This window comes from Sorex fumeus, unplaced genomic scaffold (assembly GCF_029834395.1).
Source record: "Sorex fumeus unplaced genomic scaffold, SorFum_2.1 ptg000030l, whole genome shotgun sequence".
NCBI classification, from domain to species: Eukaryota; Metazoa; Chordata; class Mammalia; order Eulipotyphla; family Soricidae; genus Sorex; species Sorex fumeus.
In genome coordinates this window covers 15,420,285-15,439,313 of record NW_026606087.1, presented here as the reverse complement: position 1 = coordinate 15,439,313, position 19,029 = coordinate 15,420,285, and the positions used below count along the sequence as shown (strand labels likewise).

Sequence of the window (19,029 nt, the reverse complement as noted above, 5' to 3'; positions counted from 1 at the left end):
TCACTTCAGATAAAACTACGTTGATAATTATAGTTCCTTCCTTTCCTGTTGTATTCTCAGATATATTATCCAAGTACTTTAAAAGGAGAAATAAAGCAGCACTGAAAAAAAGGAGAAATAAAGCAGCATTTAAAACTACCTTCATGGGTCGTTATTTACTTAGTTGTGAAGACTGTTGGTACATGAGAGTCCTGCTTGAAGGGAAAGAAGGGTCTAAGAAGCAGCTTAAGAATTATGGAAACTGGAGTAATTCTAGTGTTGCTGCCTTTGTTGTAATGTGTGAATCTTTCCAGCTGGTATTTTTGTCTTGCAAAGACTTCTAATAGATCACTGTTTTGTGGCTTTGTAAGTATCCTGCAAGAATTAGAAACATTACATTTTATCTTCTGCTATGGGGTAAGTGTGAATCTTAAAAGCACAGATAATATTTTCCTTTGAGAGTAATTTGGACTGGGAATTAGGAACCCAGTATGTCGATTATCCCTATCCTAGTCATTGTTAACCTGATATCTAAACCCGCTATCTCAACAAAATAATATAACATGAAAAAAAGTCTGAAAGCAAAAGCCCTGGAATATTCCAACATATAGCGATCAAGACCGAACACTACAGAGACTGAAAATATCATTGCCAAATATAGTGAGGATTTTGTCTGATCTTTACTGTGAAGTAATCAGTATTGTGATCAGCTATAAAGTTTCACATGCATTAGGATAGTTACTTCTACTCCCTTGTTAGACCTAAAATATCATTTGTATGGTTATTTATTAATACTAACATGCCAATGAAATATGTACTAAAATGGAAAGAAAGTAGTAATATACACTGTAGCACTGTAGCACTGTCCTCCTGTTGTTCATCGATTTGCTCGAGCGGGCCCAGTAATGTCTCTATTGCGAGACTTGTTGTTACTGTGTTTGTCATATTGAATACGTCACGGGTAGGTTGCCATGTTCTGCTGTGCGGGCGAGATACTCTGGGAAACTTGCTGGGCTCTCCGAGAGAGCCGGAGGAATCAAACCTGGGTCGGTGGGGCCAGCCGCATGCAAGGCAAATGCCCTATCGCTGTGGTATCATTCCAGCCTGTATATTGCTCCCCCCCGCCCCGAGTAATATACAAGTTAGGAAAATTTTATTGATTTACATGAAACGTATGTCACACATTAAACATTTCTATGTTAATGCCAACAATTGTAATTCATTTGAAACCTGTAGTAATTTTCCGATTTTTGCCGGACAAAGGCAGAAAATTGATGGAGGATGAAGAGAAATCTAGAACATGCTTAGCTGGAAAAGAATATCAGTCTAAGATAGATTTTGAGATTTGAAGATTGTTTTGTATTTTGTCTCTGCCATTTTGCTGAATTTTTCTAGAGGACAGAATTATGTTTTTTATTTTTTACTTCCTTATATCCTCAACACAAATTCCATGAAAAGACATACACACGGTGTATGTATGTGCTTTAAGATAGACATCTGATATATGCCCATATTTTATACAATAATAGTATATTTTGAGGGAATTTCTGTATTACTTTTACTATAGGTAGCCATATTGCATTAGAATAAAGAGTGTGAGTAACAGGAGTTAGGTGAAATATGCCTTTATCACTCCTTATTTAACCTTGTTACTTCTATGCCTCAATCATGAAAGTAATTATGCAACAATTTTGTTTTTTAGATGCAAAATGGAGGTTCTAGCAGGGGAGCGCAGCTACTCGTATACCCTCGACCGAAGACCGGTCTGTCTGCATCTAATATTTAGAAAAAACCCACAGGGATGTGATGGTACAAAGAAAACAATAAACAAATTAAACTTACTACAGTTAGAAAGTGCTTTTATGTCTCCAAAAGGAATTTTTCATTATGTGTCATTCAACTGCTTTGAAGTGGATGGAGTAGAGGAAGATAGTTGGCATGATTAACAAAGTTTCACTCAGTGATGCAGAGGAGAAATTCTATAGGTAGGGCTTAAGGCTATTTTTCTCTCTTCTTCTTAAGTCTCTATTCTTATTTGCAGGAGGATATCTGATTTGATAAATATATATAAGATTTCATTCAAAAGGTTTGAACACGTAGCTTCAAGGAGCACCAATTTGTTCTTTTAATTGACAACATGGTTCTACATAGTCTGTCTCTAAAATTCTATGATCCTATATCTTTGGAATGGAGAAGTTTTATCAAAGCTCTACGTATTTGTTTGGTCTTCACACTGTAGACGATGGGGTTCATTACAGGAGGGATTAGCAAGTAGGTGTCAGAGATTATAGTATGTACATAGGCTGGAATTCCTTTGGCAAATCTGTGAACAAAGGACAGACTAATCAATGGAATATAGAAAATAACAACAGCCCCAATGTGGGAGATACATGTGCTAAAGGCTTTCTTCCTCTCTTCTGGGGATGCAATGCTGAGGACAGTTTTGATGATTAAAACATAGGAGAGGAGGATGAGGATAGAGTCCACACCAACTGTAGAGATCATGGCAGTCAACCCAACTACACTGTTGATTCTGGTGTCTGTGCATGAGAGTCTTATCACATCAGGGTGGTAGCAGTAAGAGTGGTGGAGTATGTGACTACGGCAGAAGGACAGTCTTTTAAGAAGTGCTACCATTGGTGTTAGCACTACTGTACCCCTGAGGACAGTTGCCACTCCAATTTGAACTATGCTAGAGTCCGTTAAAATGGTGGCATACCTGAGGGGATTAGAAATGGCCACAAGGCGATCAAAGGCCATGGCCAATAGCACTGAAGATTCCATGACAGTGAAGAGTTTAATAAAAAACATCTGTGACACACAGGCATCGAAGCTGATCTCCCTGGTATTGAACCAGAATATACCCAACATGGTGGCTAGAGTGGATATGGATAAGCCAAGGTCAGTGGTAGACAGCATGGAGAGAAAATAATACATGGGTTCATGAAGACTGGGCTGTGTGACAATGGCAAAGAGAATCAGGCTGTTTCCTGAGAGGGCAGTTATATAGAGAAAGCAGAAGGGAATGGATATCCAGCTGTGGAAGGCTTCCAGCCCAGGAACACCAGTTAGCAGAAAAATGACAGAAGAGGATGTGATATTCTGGACCTTTGCCATACTGGATTAGAAGAATTCCAAGATGAACTCTGGAACAACAAAAACAAAGTTGTGTTTAAAATAAATGAACACAATTACAACTATTTTTTTTTAATCCCAAGACAAATAAAAGATGAACATCTACATACCATGTTAATGTGAATGATTATTTAAGGATTATTTAAATTAGTAAAAGATTGTAAAGTTTAAATTGTAGAGAAGATTGTGTGTGTGTGTGTGTGTTTTGTGTGTGTCTTCGCATCTGTCTCAGTCCCACTTTCTCTCCCTGGTGCCATTTGCTAGTATCTATATTTATTTATTTATTTGTTTGTTTGTTTGTTTGTTTTTATGGATGGATCATGAGTTTTATTAACCAACAAGCCAGTATGTTGCATATGGTAGACTCACATGACAGAACACCATCTTGAACGAGAAAGTGAGATCATATTTTTCCTTGCATGGTCGCAAGAAGCAGTTTGTATAAGATAACAGAAAAGGCAATTTTTAGAAAGGGCAGGTTGCAGGCTAGTTGGTAGGTGTGGGGGTGATTAATAAATTTACTTATGAGAGTTCCTCCACTGGATTGACAAATTAGGTAAACATGGTAAACCTAAATCCTAGACTATGAGAGTGACATTGAAAATCATCTTGTAGGACTAGAAAAATAGTACAGCATGCAAGCTCTTGCATGCTCTTGATAGAGGTTGGATACTTGGCACCACGTATAGTCACCACATCCTGCCAGGAGTGATTCCTGAGCACAGAACCAAGAGTAAATCCTGAGCACAGTTAGGTGTGGCCTCCAAACCAAAGCAAACTTATTTTGTGAAAAAAATATGTTTATTGACGTGAAATTGTCAATAAAATATTAAAAGTAACATAAGTAAATTTCTAAAGAACATAGTCTCATTTTGTTATCTATCTTGCTTTATATATTAGTTATATGACACAGAAACTCTTAGTTATATGTTTTTTGGGTCACACCTCAGGGCTTACTCCTGGCTCTGCACTCAGGGATCACTCCTGCCAGTGCTCAGGGGACCAGAATGTCAGGGATCAAATTCTGGTTGGCCACTGCAAGGCAAAAACTATCGGCTATGTTAAAATTATGTGAATTTTCCCTCACTCATCTCACTGAAGATGACTGGACATAGTCAAGAAACTTTACGCAAAATGACCCAATCAAATCCCATCTTCTCTAAATGTTATGATAGTGATAGGTGGAAGAAAGTATGATTTCTGGTAGAGTTAGTTCTGAGAAAAATAGATTGGAACTACAGAGCTGCAGGAGAATAAATTAGAAGCCAACAACATGGAGACAGGGTATTTTTATACTAACAAATCATAGTACTTATGATACTAATGAACATACATGCAATGGTAGTATCTGGATCTCAGGCACTAGGGCAGTAAGTGCATAATCTTTAAAATGACACTTGGAGTCAACTTGCGACTGAGTTCCATTCTCGAGATCTGCCACCTATAGAAGACATGACCTGTTGCCGTATTAAAATATATTTATTTTTTTATCTTACCTAGTAAATTTAGTAAATTTGAAAAATGCATTTTCGTAACTGTACTTGTGTTTTAAAAAATTAATATTGATCAAGATGAATGAAAATTAAATGAATGGCACTGATGATAGTTTTAAAATTGGAATTATCTCTTACTTTCTACAAGTCTTTGACCTGCTCATTTACTATCAATTTCCAGAAACAGGATCTTAGTCTTTGAAATTAACTTCTGGGGTCAGTAGAAAATGAAAAAAAAAAACACCCTGAATTCTGTACATTAACAGCTTGGGAAATTTGTAAAATGCTTTCTAGGAAATTCTATATTTGAAATATTCCTACATTTTGTAAAAGTTGAGGTAAAATATCCCAAGACTTTTAGAAGGGTAGACATACAAGGGATGAGCTGAAATTGCAATATGTCTGACATCCTCAAGGACATTTATTCAGCATCACTTTGTGTATAATGTCATAAGAAACAAATGCATATTATACATGGACACATACTTTCTTAAAATATTATAATAAAATTAGTGCGATAGCATAGCAGGTAGGGCATTTGCCTTGCACTCCGCCGATAGGGTCGACCTGAGTTCGATTCCTCTGCCCCTCTCGGGGAGTCTGGCAAGCTACTGAGAGTATCTCTCCTGCATGGCAAAGCCTAGCAAGCTCCCCATGACATATTTGATATGCCAAACACAGTAACAAGTGTCTCAATGGAGACATTACTGGGCCTGCTTGAGCAAATAGATGAACAACGGGAGAACAGTGACAGTGACAGTGAAAATAATGATACTGTGCATATTTATAAAGTAATCCTGATTTAACATTTAGTTTACAGTAATGACTAAATTACAGAGAACAGAGAGCCTTGATGTAATACCACTTATGTCTGGTCAATGACAATGATTTTCATGATTATTAGTCAAATAATAGCCAATAATCAAGTTATAATTATAATTGAGTTATTGAAATTTTTACAAGAATATCTTATTAATTCTCTATGAATTTTATTTTATCCTATACTCTCTTTGGTCCTATTCATATTATTTATTTAAACTGAGTCACTTATATTTCACCTGTGGATGAAGATATTTGGTAAATGTCTTTCACTTATTTCACTTGGTAAATGTCTTTCACTTATTTCACTTGACATACTCACCTCAAGATCCAACCATTTTGTTCCAAAGACCTGTTTTCATCTTTTCTAATGTCCTAGTAGTGGTTCAGTGAGTAACAACTTCTTTTTCTAGTAATCTGTCATTGTTCACATTTTGGCTATTGTGTGAGTAATACTGCCATGAACATAGAGTAATACTGCCATGAGCAGGAGCCCACTTTAGATTTGGTGGTCTCATAATAACGCTACTTTTCATATCATTTTTATGAACTATAGCTGAACATGAACTGTAAAGCTGTCTATTTAAGCTCTGAAACAGACAACAGAGTTTTATCAATATTGTTCAAGACATGGCCAATGGCATGGTATACTATGTGACTGACCTAGATTCATATCCTTGCTCAAATACTGTACTAGTTTTTAGACCTTGTTAAGCAACAACTAAAAATAACCCCAAAATTCTCATTGGTTGCAACTTATATGGATGTTATAAGAACTTTGCAAGCATTCTATTTTTTAAATTCTTACCACAAAACGTTGTGATCTGTATTTTAAAATTTGCTTTAAGTAAATTTTTTATATGTAACTGATTATTTATATATAAGTTGAATATTTAGCCATATTCTAAAATGTTTCCAGGATTTCACACAACTAGTTAGAATTATAATTCGAGTCTAAACCCAGGTCTTAAATTCCTAATGTTCATACTTTCAAAAATGATATTTTTATCTATAAATAATGTAATCATTTCATGATCTAGGACCTGTATCTCCTAAAGTTAATAGATAACATACCTGGTATGTAGTAGATGTTCAGATTGGTGCATTTAAATTTTAATTAAATTACATAATTTAAATTAATTAAGACATAGAAATATGTTTATGAGTTTCTTAGTCATTGATACCTTTTTGTATTCCTCAAGCACCAACCACTAATCTTGATAAAAGTATTAAACACTGATTAAGCTATTTGATTAAAAAAACATAAATTTTTCACTCAGGGTAGAACAAATTATGCATTAGCTATAGTTTCCTATATACCTATTGTACCATGGATGTCGACCCCCATATCTCACAATCTAATCTTATTATGCACCTTGTAAGAAAACTTTTTCCTTGTGGATAAAAGTCTAATTTCAGATCAGAAATATATTCAAAGAACTGGACACATTGTTCCCCAGGTGCAGAGCAGTCACTGAAAGGTATAGCTCAACCCCCTGGTAAAAACATAATTAAAAAAATATTTTAAAATCTCAGCTCAGTACATCAGAGTGTTTTGATGGAATAAAATACTTTAACTTACAGAATGTATAAAATGGTTCTGTTTTTCCCACTCAGGCTCAGAAGGCAGCGAAGGATTCCGAGTCCAGAGGAAGGCCCATGAGGAAGGAGACTTATTGCAACCTGGTTGGCAATGGAGGCACAGAGCCAAGAGGTCAGCTCCTGGCTGTGGGACACGTACTGTGTCTCCAGAGCCTTTTGGGTCCCAGAAGACTTCTTTTGCTTTAGAGTCTTTTTATATCTGTTCCATTTTGTGATTCCTTTTTATGGCTATGTGCTTGATAGACTGATATAATTATGTTTGTCCTTGTGCTCTTAGATTGAATTTTTATTTTTTTTTTGTATTTTTTTATTTAATCATTTTTTTTATTAGTGAAACACCATGAGGTACAGTTATAGACTTATAAATTTTTGTGCTTGGGTTTCAGTTATACAATGATCGAGTACCCATCCCTCCACCAGTGCCCATCCTCCCCCACCACGGGTCCTAGCATCCCTCCCCCCCTGCCCTCCCCCCCCGTCCCCCCCCCTGCCGCTGTGGCAGGGCATTCCCCCTTGTTCTCTCTCTCTTCTTTTGGGTACTGTGTTTTGCCAGAGAGCATTGAGTGGCAATCATGTTTGGTCTATAGACTACTTTTAGCATGTCTCTCCCACCCTGGGAGGGTCTTCACAACACCCTTTATTTGGTGCTCTCTTCTCTATCTGAGCTTCCTTTTCACCTAGCACATGTGGCTGGCCTTCAAGACATGGAGCAAAATTCCTGGTACTAATCTCAGCCATTCCTGGGTGTTAGTCTCCCGTTTTGTTGCTTTATGTTCCCCAGCTGAATGCAATCTTTCTGTGTCTATCCCGCTCTTTCTGACTCATTTCGCTTAACATGATACTTTCCATGTATTACCACTTGTATGTAAATTTCATAACTTCATCTTTTCTAACAGCTACATAGTACTCCATTGTGTAAATGTACCAAAGTTTCTTTAACCAGTCATCTGTTCTCGGGCACTCAGTTTTTTTCCAGATTCTGGCTATTGTAAAGAATGCTGCAATGAACAAACAATTGCAGATGTCATTTCGACTATACCTTTTTGCCTCTCTGGGATATATTCCCAGGAGTGCTATAGCTGGGTCAAATGGGAGATCAAATTCTAATTTTTTGAGAGTCATTCCAAAAGGGTTGGACCAGCCTGCATTCCCACCAGCAGTGAAGGAGGGTCCCTTTCTCGCCACATCCGCGCCAGCACCTGTTGCTTTTGTTCTTGATTGAATTTTTTGGCAGCAACTGTTGTGAAATTAATTCACTTACGTTAGCATTCACTTGTTTGAAGTATATGAGTCATTAATTTTTAGTCAATTCTCAGAGGTAAGTGGCAACCATCATCACAGTGTAATCTTAGAATTTTTTTCAAAAAAAACAAACAAACAACAACAAAAAATAAAACCCAAATACACCCATTGGATGTCTCTCTGAAAGGATTTTTAAAATAAAATATGTTAAATTGCTAAGGGTAATTTCCTTATGTGGCTGTAATTCATACCCCACCCTATAACTTCTTAAAATATGTTATTCACAGAAGTCCTGTTACACTAGATTACCTATGCTTTTTAGCATGCTTTATTTTACATAAACAATTTCTATTCTTTCTATATTAGAAAATATTTCATGTGTCCTATATTCGAATATCATACTGAGTGTTAGATATTTTAAAAAATACAGCATTTTTCCTCCTTTGGTTTTTGGGCCATACCCAGCAATGTTCAGGATTTGGTGTTGAGATTTAACCTTTTATAATTGGCATGTAGTAGTATCATGTTGTTTTATTTTATTTCCCTATAACCTGTCATGCAAAACACCTTTTCATTTGCTAATTTGTTGAAGCTACTTACTCTTGTGTTGTTTTCTGTGCTTATCAATTAATTAGCTATAGCACTGTAGCACTGTCCTCCTATTGTTCATCGATTTGCTCGAGTGGACACTAGTAATGTCTCCATTGTGAGACTTGTTACTGTTTTTTTTTTTTTTTTTTTGCATGTTGTATACGTTACGGGTAGCTTGCCAGGCTTTGCCATGTGCGTGGGATACTCTTGGTAGCTTGCCGGACTCTCAGAGAGGGGCGGAGGAATCAAACCTGGGTTGGCTGCGTATAAAGCAAAAGCCCTACCCGCTGTGCTCCAGCCCAATTAATTATAATTCCCAAGATATTTACAATACTCAGGAAAAAACCTGGGCTCTAAACTATATAGAATTTCAGTAGTTTCAGTACATGGTCACAGTCCTCCCGTTGTTCATCGATTTGCTCGAGCGGGCCCAGTAACATCTCCATCATGAGACTTCTTGTTACTGTGTTTGACATATTGAATACGTCACGGGTGGCACGGGTAGCTTGCCAAGCTCTGCCGTGGGGACGAGATACTCTCGGTAGCTTGCTGGGCTCTCCGAGAGGGGAGGAGGAATCGAACTCGGGTCGGAGTTTCAGTAAATGTAGTTATTATTAAAAGCTTTCTTTTTCTTTCTTTTTGGTGGTGGTGGGGAGGTCTTTTTGCGGGCAACACCTGGAGGTGCTCAGGGCTAACTCCTGCTCTGTGCTCAGAGATCATTTCTTATTCTCTGTTCAGGGGTCACTCCAGTCAGTGATTAGGGGATCATACCTGATGCTAAGGATCTAACTGGGTGAGCTGCATGCATGGCAAGCACTAACTTCTATACTATCTCTATTACCCCAGTGATACCTTTCCTAGTTTGCTTCTTTGTTTTATGATTGCCACGAGTCTGGCAAATGATTGATTAGGAAGCTATGGAGATTCATTGACATCACATTTCCTTTTTTCTTTTTTTGGTCTCAAGTCCAAAGCTTTGTATCATAGTTACTAAAAATTTTTTTTTAATAATGTAGGAGTACTGGAGCTAGAGCAATAGCACAGCGGGTAGAGCATTTGCCTTGCATGCAGCCAACATGGCCAACGCGAGTTCAATTCCTCCGCCCCTCTCGGAGAGCCCGGCAAGTTACCAAGAGTATCTTGCCCGCACGGCAAAGCCTGGCAAGCTACCCATGATGTAGTCAATATGCCAAACACAGTAACAATGAGTCTCACGATGGAGACGTTACTGGGCCCGCTCGAGCAAATCGATGAACAACGGGAGGACCGTGACCGTGAATGTAGGAGTACTGCTGCTATTTATTCAGCCATTGATTAGGCCGATTGAATTGGGCATGAACTCCACATTACTTTCTTTTATTCTATTCTGAGTGTTCATTTTGTTATTATTCTCCCCTCCCCTTTTTTGATTCACCGTGAGATACAGTTACAAAGCTATCATGTTTGAGCTTCAGTCATACAATCATCAAACATCCACCCCTTCACCAGTGCACACTTTCCACCAAGAAAATCCCCAGTATTCCTCCAACACCACCCCTTTTCCAACCCTTCTCCTGTCTGGGTGGCAGATAATTTCCCCCATACTTTCTTTCAACTTTGCTTACATTCGATATTTTGACACCAGTCTCACTACCACTCCTGCTGAAAAGGCAATGCTGGACAATTTTTTTTTTATTGCTTGTTATAGATAGAATATAACGTCCAGGAAATTCTGTGTCATTCTCTTTCAGGAGCTTTAGTTTATAGTCTCTGAGTCTTGGCCATTGATGAGATTACATGGCGTGGGGGTGGGGGGGTGGGTGTCAGTTTGTGTGTGTGATTGTCAAGATACTGGAAAACTGGGGACCTGGAGCGGAGGAGGCCGAGTCCTGATCCAAGCGAGTCTGGAGCTCTTAGTCATGGGTTCCTGCCTACCTCTGCATTACAGGTCCTAACTACATCTTTTGATCTCTTTTGAGATTTATGGGTCTCTGAGATAAGGCCAATAAATGAGCTTATATAGCTGAGCTGGAGGTAGTTCGTGGGTGTGTCTCCCGCATACCTAACTTTTGTCCATTTAATTTCTTGGTAAACTTGGCCCCAAGTTGTTAGGTTCTGGCCAAAGGCACAGCAGCAATTTTGGGGTATCTAGAAGTCTGAAAGCACCATCAGGCTGCTGATGCACTCATCTCACAGGTACAGGCTTACCTGCTGGCGGCACCATATCCCCTCAAATTGTTTTTGAAAGAGAACTGGACTTGTAACTCATCATGAATTCCTCTTTGGAGAAGGAAAGTGGGGTCACACTTTGGCGATGATGAGGTGAGGTAAAAGTGCACATAAAACTATAAACACTAACACTGTTATCCTCATGTTCCCTGAATGCTAATTATTATAAAATTTTTAGAAAAGGACACTCTTTGCTGTTTGTCCTTTGAGGCACAAAGGGTTAGCAGGATACAGCTATATAGAGTTCTCTCCTAGGAATTTACCTACCTTCTGGCTAAATTATTCTCACTAGGCAGTTTCTGAAAGCCTTATAAAGGCTTTCCTTCTCCAATCTGATAGTGTTCCCCATTTCTAAGGACTCTCCGTGTCCTCTCCTAAAGGGGGAAAGACTCTTTGGAGATGGTTTAAGAGGGCAAGACTGACCACGGACTGTTTCCACAGCCTTAGGACAAAAGGACCGGTTTGCCCGTAAGTTGGTGAGGTTGAAAAATCTCTCTCTCTCTCTCTCTCTCTCTCTCTCTCTCTCTCTCTCTCTTTTTCTCTCTCTCTCCCTTTCTCTCTATCAATCTCCTTTACTCCCATCTCTCTCTGGCTCTTTTCCCACTCCCACCACCCCCTGCATGAAAGCATCAATCAGTGAATCAGGATCAAATTATTTCTTTCCAGACTAAAAAATTCTTTGGATGATATTTTCAGTATATAGAAGATTGCTTGTTTTTTTTTAAATACATCAGAAATGTATAAATTTCATATAGTTTTTAAAAAAGAAACCAAGATTAAGTTAGAGAAAATAGGTGAACTAAGATTATAATTACATAGAACATGTATTTATATATTACAAACTTCAAAAATTAACATATTGTTAAAAAAGTTATGAAAGTGTAGGTATGATTATGCATTTCTTATTACATATGGAGAGCCCGGCAAGCTACCGAGAGTAGTCGATATGCCAGACACAGTAACAACAAAGTCTCCAATGGAGACGTTACTGGGCCCGCTCGAGCAAATCGACGATCAACGGGAGGGCCTTTACCTTTACCTTATTACATACTAAACAAAAAATTAATTATTATATTATTTTGGTGCTGTATGTTTAAGTCATAACTCTTAGCCATGGGAGAAAGACATGTGAAAATACCTTTCCAGTAGGTCAGGATTATGGTATTTGCTTTGAACTTGGTTTATTTGATCCCTGAAATACCACTGGGTGTAGCATTCAACAACCACCACTCCCAAACTCTAACCCCGCATCCCAAAGTATTTTACTAAAATAGTTGTCTAATGAGACTTGTTATTGTTTTTGGCATATCAAATACGCCGCGGGTAGCTTGCCAGGCTTTGTGGTGCAGGCGGGATACTCTTGATAGCTGGCCGGGAAATGTTACTGGTGCCTGCTTGAGCAAACCTATGAACAACGGGAGGACAGAACAGTGTGGTTGTCTAATATTTGCTCATTACTTTTAGTGTAAGAAACTCCAAGGATAACTTAAGATTTACTGACTAAAACAAAACGAGTTCTGCCCCACAAATTTTATTAATAGAGTTCACTACGTTGGAGTAACACTACTACTTTCCTTTGATGATATGAATGTAAAAAGATATGAATAAGAAACACACAGAGTGCTGGAGACAAGGATTGGAAGAGCGAGAAGAGAGAGAAAAAGAGAATGTCACAAATTAGCAGATAGTCATTGAATAATATTACCATTGCTATTAAATGAAGAGTAACTTGAATACTTAGATAACCCAATGACATTTCTTAATTTATTTGCCACAATGAAAACAGAGTCCAGAACCCAGTTCCTTATCTTTACAATAATGGGAATATGATTAAAATTATATATTAAAACTAGAATTATTTTTGAGCAAAATCATAGTATAAGAATTTATTTGGACCACTCATTCTTAATCATTCAATAAATTAATAAATATAATGCAAAAAACTAATTTTGTTTACTTATAAAAAATGTAGTGTATCTCCTAATTACTAAGAGACTAGCAGGAAAATAGTTGATCTTACTTATCATTGGCATATGATTGTTAAACCTTATTTTTAACTTGAGGGAATCAAATATCAAAAATCACATCATATATCTGTTATTAAAAACTTAGGTTTTATTATTTTTATTAGCTATGATTCATTTATTTATTCAATAGACACTCTTTAGATACTATTATTCAAGGCATTTTTCTTGACCTTGAAGTTAGAAATCTGAGAAAACCTGAGTGGGAGTCTCATTCTCTTGGGGAGCTGCTTGTTCATCCTGAGGTTATGCCTCCACAGATTCAGTAGGTGCAGCTCTGGGTTTACACTTCTCCGGGCATCATTTTTTATGCTTTCTTTCCCTTTGAGTCTATTTAGTCCAAGATATTTTTGCACTGTTACTGTGACCAACCCAATTTGATAGCTGTCAAGATTTATTCTCAGGGCAGGAATCACTTGGTTGGGAATGCAAAGACAAGGGCATAATATTCCAAATCTTGAATGTCAGTGACAAGTTGAATAGTGAGGCTTATCATCCAACTCAGGTGCAGTGATTAAATCAAAATGCATGGATTTTATTTGGTTAAATATTACCTCTGATTGAAAATCTTACAAGTTTTCAATTTTGGGGGAAGGAGAGTGAATAAGAAACAACTGGTTTCTTATGTCGCTCATTTCCCCCCTTTCTTTCAAATGTCCTCTTCACCACACTTTCTGTAACCAATTATTCTCACTAAAGTTGAAGGCACTGCCTATTCATTTGATGGTGGAAATGGAACTCACATGGATTCACATTCAGATATTTTATTTTCCAAAAATCATGTAAGACCTTGTAAATATCAGGTCTAATTCTGTTTCTACCCATTACACATACCAACATTTGTAAGTATTTACATGTTGGTGGAGAGAGCACATAGATAAATGAGAAAAAATAAGAGGAATGTATACTTTGGGCTACATGACAGGGATGAATGGAGATGTTACTGGCGACTGCTCTAGCGGATTGATGAATAACGGGATGTCAAGTGATCAAGTATACTTTAAAAATTTACCATTGGTGGCTAGAGTGATAATACAGTAGGTAGGGCATTTGCCTTGCATGTGGCTGACCTAGGGTTTGATCCCCAAGATCCTATATGGTCCCTGGAGCACCACCATCAATAATTCTTGAGTGCAAAGCCAGGAGTAACCAACCCCTGAGCATAACTGGGTGTGACCAAAAAAAGAAAAAATCAAAACAGCAACAAAATCAACTATTTTTTCTATAGATAAAGACAGGATGTCTCAAAAAGTTAGGGTTAGAACTAATATAAAGAAAATTAGTTTATTCTACAGACTGTATATGTGTGTGTATTGAGAGGTATCTCTGTGTATATGTCTGTGTAAATATTTGTTGGTATAAAGGATGAAACCTAAGATCTCACACATGCAAGGCTTTGCTGTTAATCTATTGCCTCTGTCTCTCAATCTTATAGATTTCTTGATGTGGATTAATGTATACTCAGATCTCTGAAAGATGACTCAATCATTTAAATGGAAGTGCATTCTCAGTGAGAGTTTCCGGGGGATTACACCCCAAATTCAAGCCCCTCATTTAATTTTCAACGTTCTTTTGAAAAAATAAAATATTAAGAAATTACTCAGATAATTCTGCTCCTTTGTCATGTTACTGTGGTAAGGTTGACTTGTCCACATTTCCACAGGAGAATTTTTCTAGAATAGTACTAGGTCAACAGCTATTACCATTATAAACATTTCATCACTTATTTTCCAAAATGATTTATTTGTATAAATTGCATTGGCTCTTTTCTAGCTTTAATTGTTTTAAAGTAACTATTATGTATTTATTAAAAAGGGTACTTTAATATCAATTTTTCAATCATTTTTTCTATTTTTAAAAATTTATTTGTATTTTTGAATCACCTATCACCGTGAGATAGTTACAAAGCTTTCATGATTGAGTTTCAGTCATACAATGTTCCAACACCCATCCCTCCACAGGTATACACTTCAGACCACCCTTACCCCCATGTCCTTCCTGCTACCCCACCCCCTTTAATTGAGTACATAAAGAATTAAATTCAAATACTTACCTTGAATATTGAGAAGAGAAGCAGTTGGGTTGAATGGCTTTTATTTATTTATTTATTTATTTTTTAATTAAAAAATTTTTAATAGTGAGACATCATGAGGTACAGTTGCAGACTTACACATTTTTGTGCTTGGGTTTCAATTATATAATGATCAAATACCATCCCTCCACCAGTGCCCACTTCCCACCACCACGGATCCCAGTATCCCTCCCACCCCCCATCCCCCCCATTCCACCCTGTCTCTGTGGCAGGGCATTCCCCTCTATTCTTTCTCTCCTTTTGGGTGTTGTGGTTTGCAAAAGAAACATTGAATGGCAATCATGTTTGGTCTATAGTCTACCCTCAGCATGCCTCTCCCATCCTGGGAGGATTCTCCCAACACCTTTATTTGGTGTTCCCCTCTTTATATGAGTTCCCTTCTCCCCTAGTATGTGTGGTTGGCCTCCAAGTCATGGAGTAAAATTCCTGGTACTAATCTCGGCCATTCTTGGGTGTTTCCTATTTTGCTACTTTATGTTCCCCAGATGAATGCAATCTTTCTTTGTCTATCTCTCTCTTTCTGACTCATTTTGCTTAACATGATACTTTCTATGTAGTACCACTTGTATGTAAATTTTGTGACTTCATCTTTTCTAACAGTTACATAGTACTACATTGTGTAAATCTACCAAAGTTTCTTTAATCAGTCATCTGTTCTTGGGCACTCAGGTTTTTTCCAGATTAAGTGCTGCAATAAACAGGCAATTGCAGATGTCACTTTGACTATAAATTTTTGCCTCTCTGGGATATATTCCCAGGAGTGGTATTGCTAGATCAAATGGGAGCTCAATTTCTAATTTTTTGAGAATCGTGCATACTGTTTCCCAAAATTGCTGAACCAGTCAGCATTCCCACCAACAGTGAAGGAATGTCCCTTTCTCACCACATCCGCGCCAGCACCGGTTGCTTTTGTTCTTGTGGATATGGGCCAGTCTCTGTGGTGTGAAGTGATATCTCATTGTGGTTTTGATCTGCATCTCCCTGATGATTAATGATGTGGAACATTTTCTCATGTGCCTTTAAGCCATTCGGATTTCTTCTTTGTTAAAGTTTCTATTCATTTCATCTCCCCATTTTTTGATGGGGTTGAATGTTTTCTTTTTGTGGAGTTGAACCAGTACTTTGTATATCCTTGAAATTAACCCCTTATCAGATGTGTAGTTGGCGAATATCCTTTCCCATTCTGTATTTTGGTCACTGTTTCTTTTGAGGTGCAGAAGCTTCTTAGCTTAAGATAGTCCCATTTGTCTATCTCTGTTTTTACTTGCTTGACCAGCGGCGTGTCATCTTTAAAGGCACCATTAGCTTCTATGTCATGCAGGGTTTTGCCAACTTTTTCCTCAATGTACCTTATATATTCTGGTCTGATGTTGAAGTCTTTAATCCACTTAGATCTTACTTTTGTACATGGAGTTAGGCAGAGATCTGAGCCCATTTTTTTGCATGTAGCCGTCCAGTTTTGCCAGCATAAATTTGTTAAAGAGGCTTTCCCTGCTCCACTTCACTTTTTTTGCCCCCTTATGAAGATTAGATGCTCGTATGCTTGCGGGGAGATGTCAGTATATTCAACCCTGTTCCATTGGTCTACAGCTCTGCCTTTGTTCCAGTACCATGCTGTTTTAATTATTACTGCCTTGTAGTAGAGTTTGAAGTTAGGGAGGTTGATTCCTCCCATTTTCTTTTCCCCAAGAATTGCTTTAGCTGTTTGTGGGGGCTTATTGTTCCATATAATTTTCAGGAGTGTTTTTTCCACTTCTTTGAAGAATGTCATGGGTATCCCAATAGGAATTGCGTTGAATTTATACAGTACTTTGGGAAGTATTGCCATTTTGACAATGTTAATTCTCCCGATCCATGAACAGGGGATATTTTTCCATTTCCTCGTGTCCTCTTTTACTTCCTGAAGTAGCGTTTTGTAGTTTTCTTTGTACAGGTCCTTTACTTCCTTAGTTAAGGTGATTCTAGGTACTTGATTTTCTGGGGCACAATTGTGAATGGGATTGTTTTCTTGAATGGCGTTTATATATAGTCATATACTTGTGCAGAAATGTCTTATGTACTCATAAACATAGAATCGCATACCTAAAGATGTGGGAAATATATCACCACAATCTAATCTGAACTCCTCTTCTATAAATGTCTATGAAAATATCTTGAAGTACATTGATTCAAGATAGACTCAAGTTCTACTAATTCACGTGAAACCTTAACTGAAACTCTGGGTCCTCATACAGTTTGATTTGCCTTTTCCATAGTTTACTCACAAACAGCTCCAAATGAGAAAAAACAAAAAGCAAAAAACTGGAGATCAACTTCTGTTGACAAACAAGACAAAGTTTGTTAATAATCCTAAATTATATGGCTTGCAAAAAAGAGTGAAAGCTCTCAGTTTTTTTCCATTGAGGATGATGTTTGCTGTAGACTTGTGGTAGATGGCTTTAACTATGTTGAGGAAAGTCCCCTCTATACCCATTTTGGCTAGGGTTTTTATCATAAAGGGGTGCTGGATCTTGTCAAATGCTTTCTCTGCATCTATTGATATGATCATATGCTTTTTAGGTTTTCTTTTGTTGATATGATGGATTATGTTGATTGATTTCTGAACGTTAAACCATCCTTGCATCCCTGGAATGAATCCTACTTGGTCATGGTGTATGATCTTTTTGATGAGTAGTTAGATTCTATTTGCTAGTAGTTTGTTGAGGATCTTTGCATCTGTGTTCATCAGGGATATCGGCCTGTAATTCTCTTTCTTTGTGGTATCTCTGTCTGATTTTGGCATTAGGGTAATATTTGCTTCGTAGAAACTGTTTGGAAGTGTTTTTGATATTTCAATTTCGTGGCCCACATCCAAAAGAACAAAAGCAACCGATGCTGGCACAGATGTGGTGAGAAAGGGAAACTCCTTCACTGTTGGTGGAAATGCCGACTGGTTCAGCCCTTTTGGAAAACAGTATGCACGATTCTCAAAAAATTAGAAATTGAGCTCCCATTTGACCCAGCAATACCACTCCTGGGAATATATCCCAGAGAGGCAAAAATGTATAGTCAAAGTGACATCTGCACTTGTTTGTTCATTGCAGCACTCTTTACAATAGCCAGAATCTGGAAAAAACCTGAGTGCCCAAGAACAGATGACTGGTTAAAGAAACTTTGGTACATCGACACAATGGAGTACTATGTAGCTCTTAGAAAAGATGAAGTCATGAAATTTACATACAAGTGGTACAATATGGAAAGTATCATGCTAAGCGAAATGAGTCAGAAAGAGAGGGATAGACATAGAAATATTGCATTCATCTGGGAAATATAAAGTAACAAAATAGGTGATTAATATTCAAGAATAACCAAGATCAGTACCAGGAGGATTGCTCCATAGCTTAGAGGCCAGCCGGCCATTCTAGGGGAAAAGGCAGCTCAGATAGAGACGGGAACACCAAATAAAGGGTGTTTGGAGGATCCTCCCAGGAGGGGAGATGCATGTTGAAAGTAGACTATGGACTGAACATGATTGCCACTCAATGCCTCTTTTGCAGACCACAACACCCAAAAGGAGAGAGAGAACAAAAGGGAATGCCCTGCCACAGAGGCAGGGTGGGATGGGGGGGATGGGTGTGGGAGGGATACTTGGATCCATGGTGGTGGAAAATGGGTACTAATGGAGGGATGGGTATTTGATCTTGGTATAATCAAAACCCAAGCACAAAAATTTGTAAATCTACAACTGTACCTCATGGAGTTTCACTAATAAAAATTTGAAAAAAAAGAGTGAAAACTTTTTTCTTTCCTACTTTTTACAGGGCATGGTCATTTCTCTTCGGGAAATAAGCTTTCGTCACATATC

The 19,029-nt window shown here is 37.8% G+C and overlaps 1 protein-coding gene across 1 annotated transcript; it reads right to left on the bottom strand.

Moving 5' to 3' along the window:
• Positions 1 to 2,145: 2,145 nt before the first annotated feature.
• Positions 2,146 to 3,096, bottom strand: LOC130025483 (olfactory receptor 51F2-like). Its single transcript, XM_056116417.1, has one exon. The coding sequence runs from the start codon at positions 3,094 to 3,096 to the stop codon at positions 2,146 to 2,148; it is 951 nt and encodes a 316-aa protein (XP_055972392.1).
• Positions 3,097 to 19,029: the final 15,933 nt, after the last annotated feature.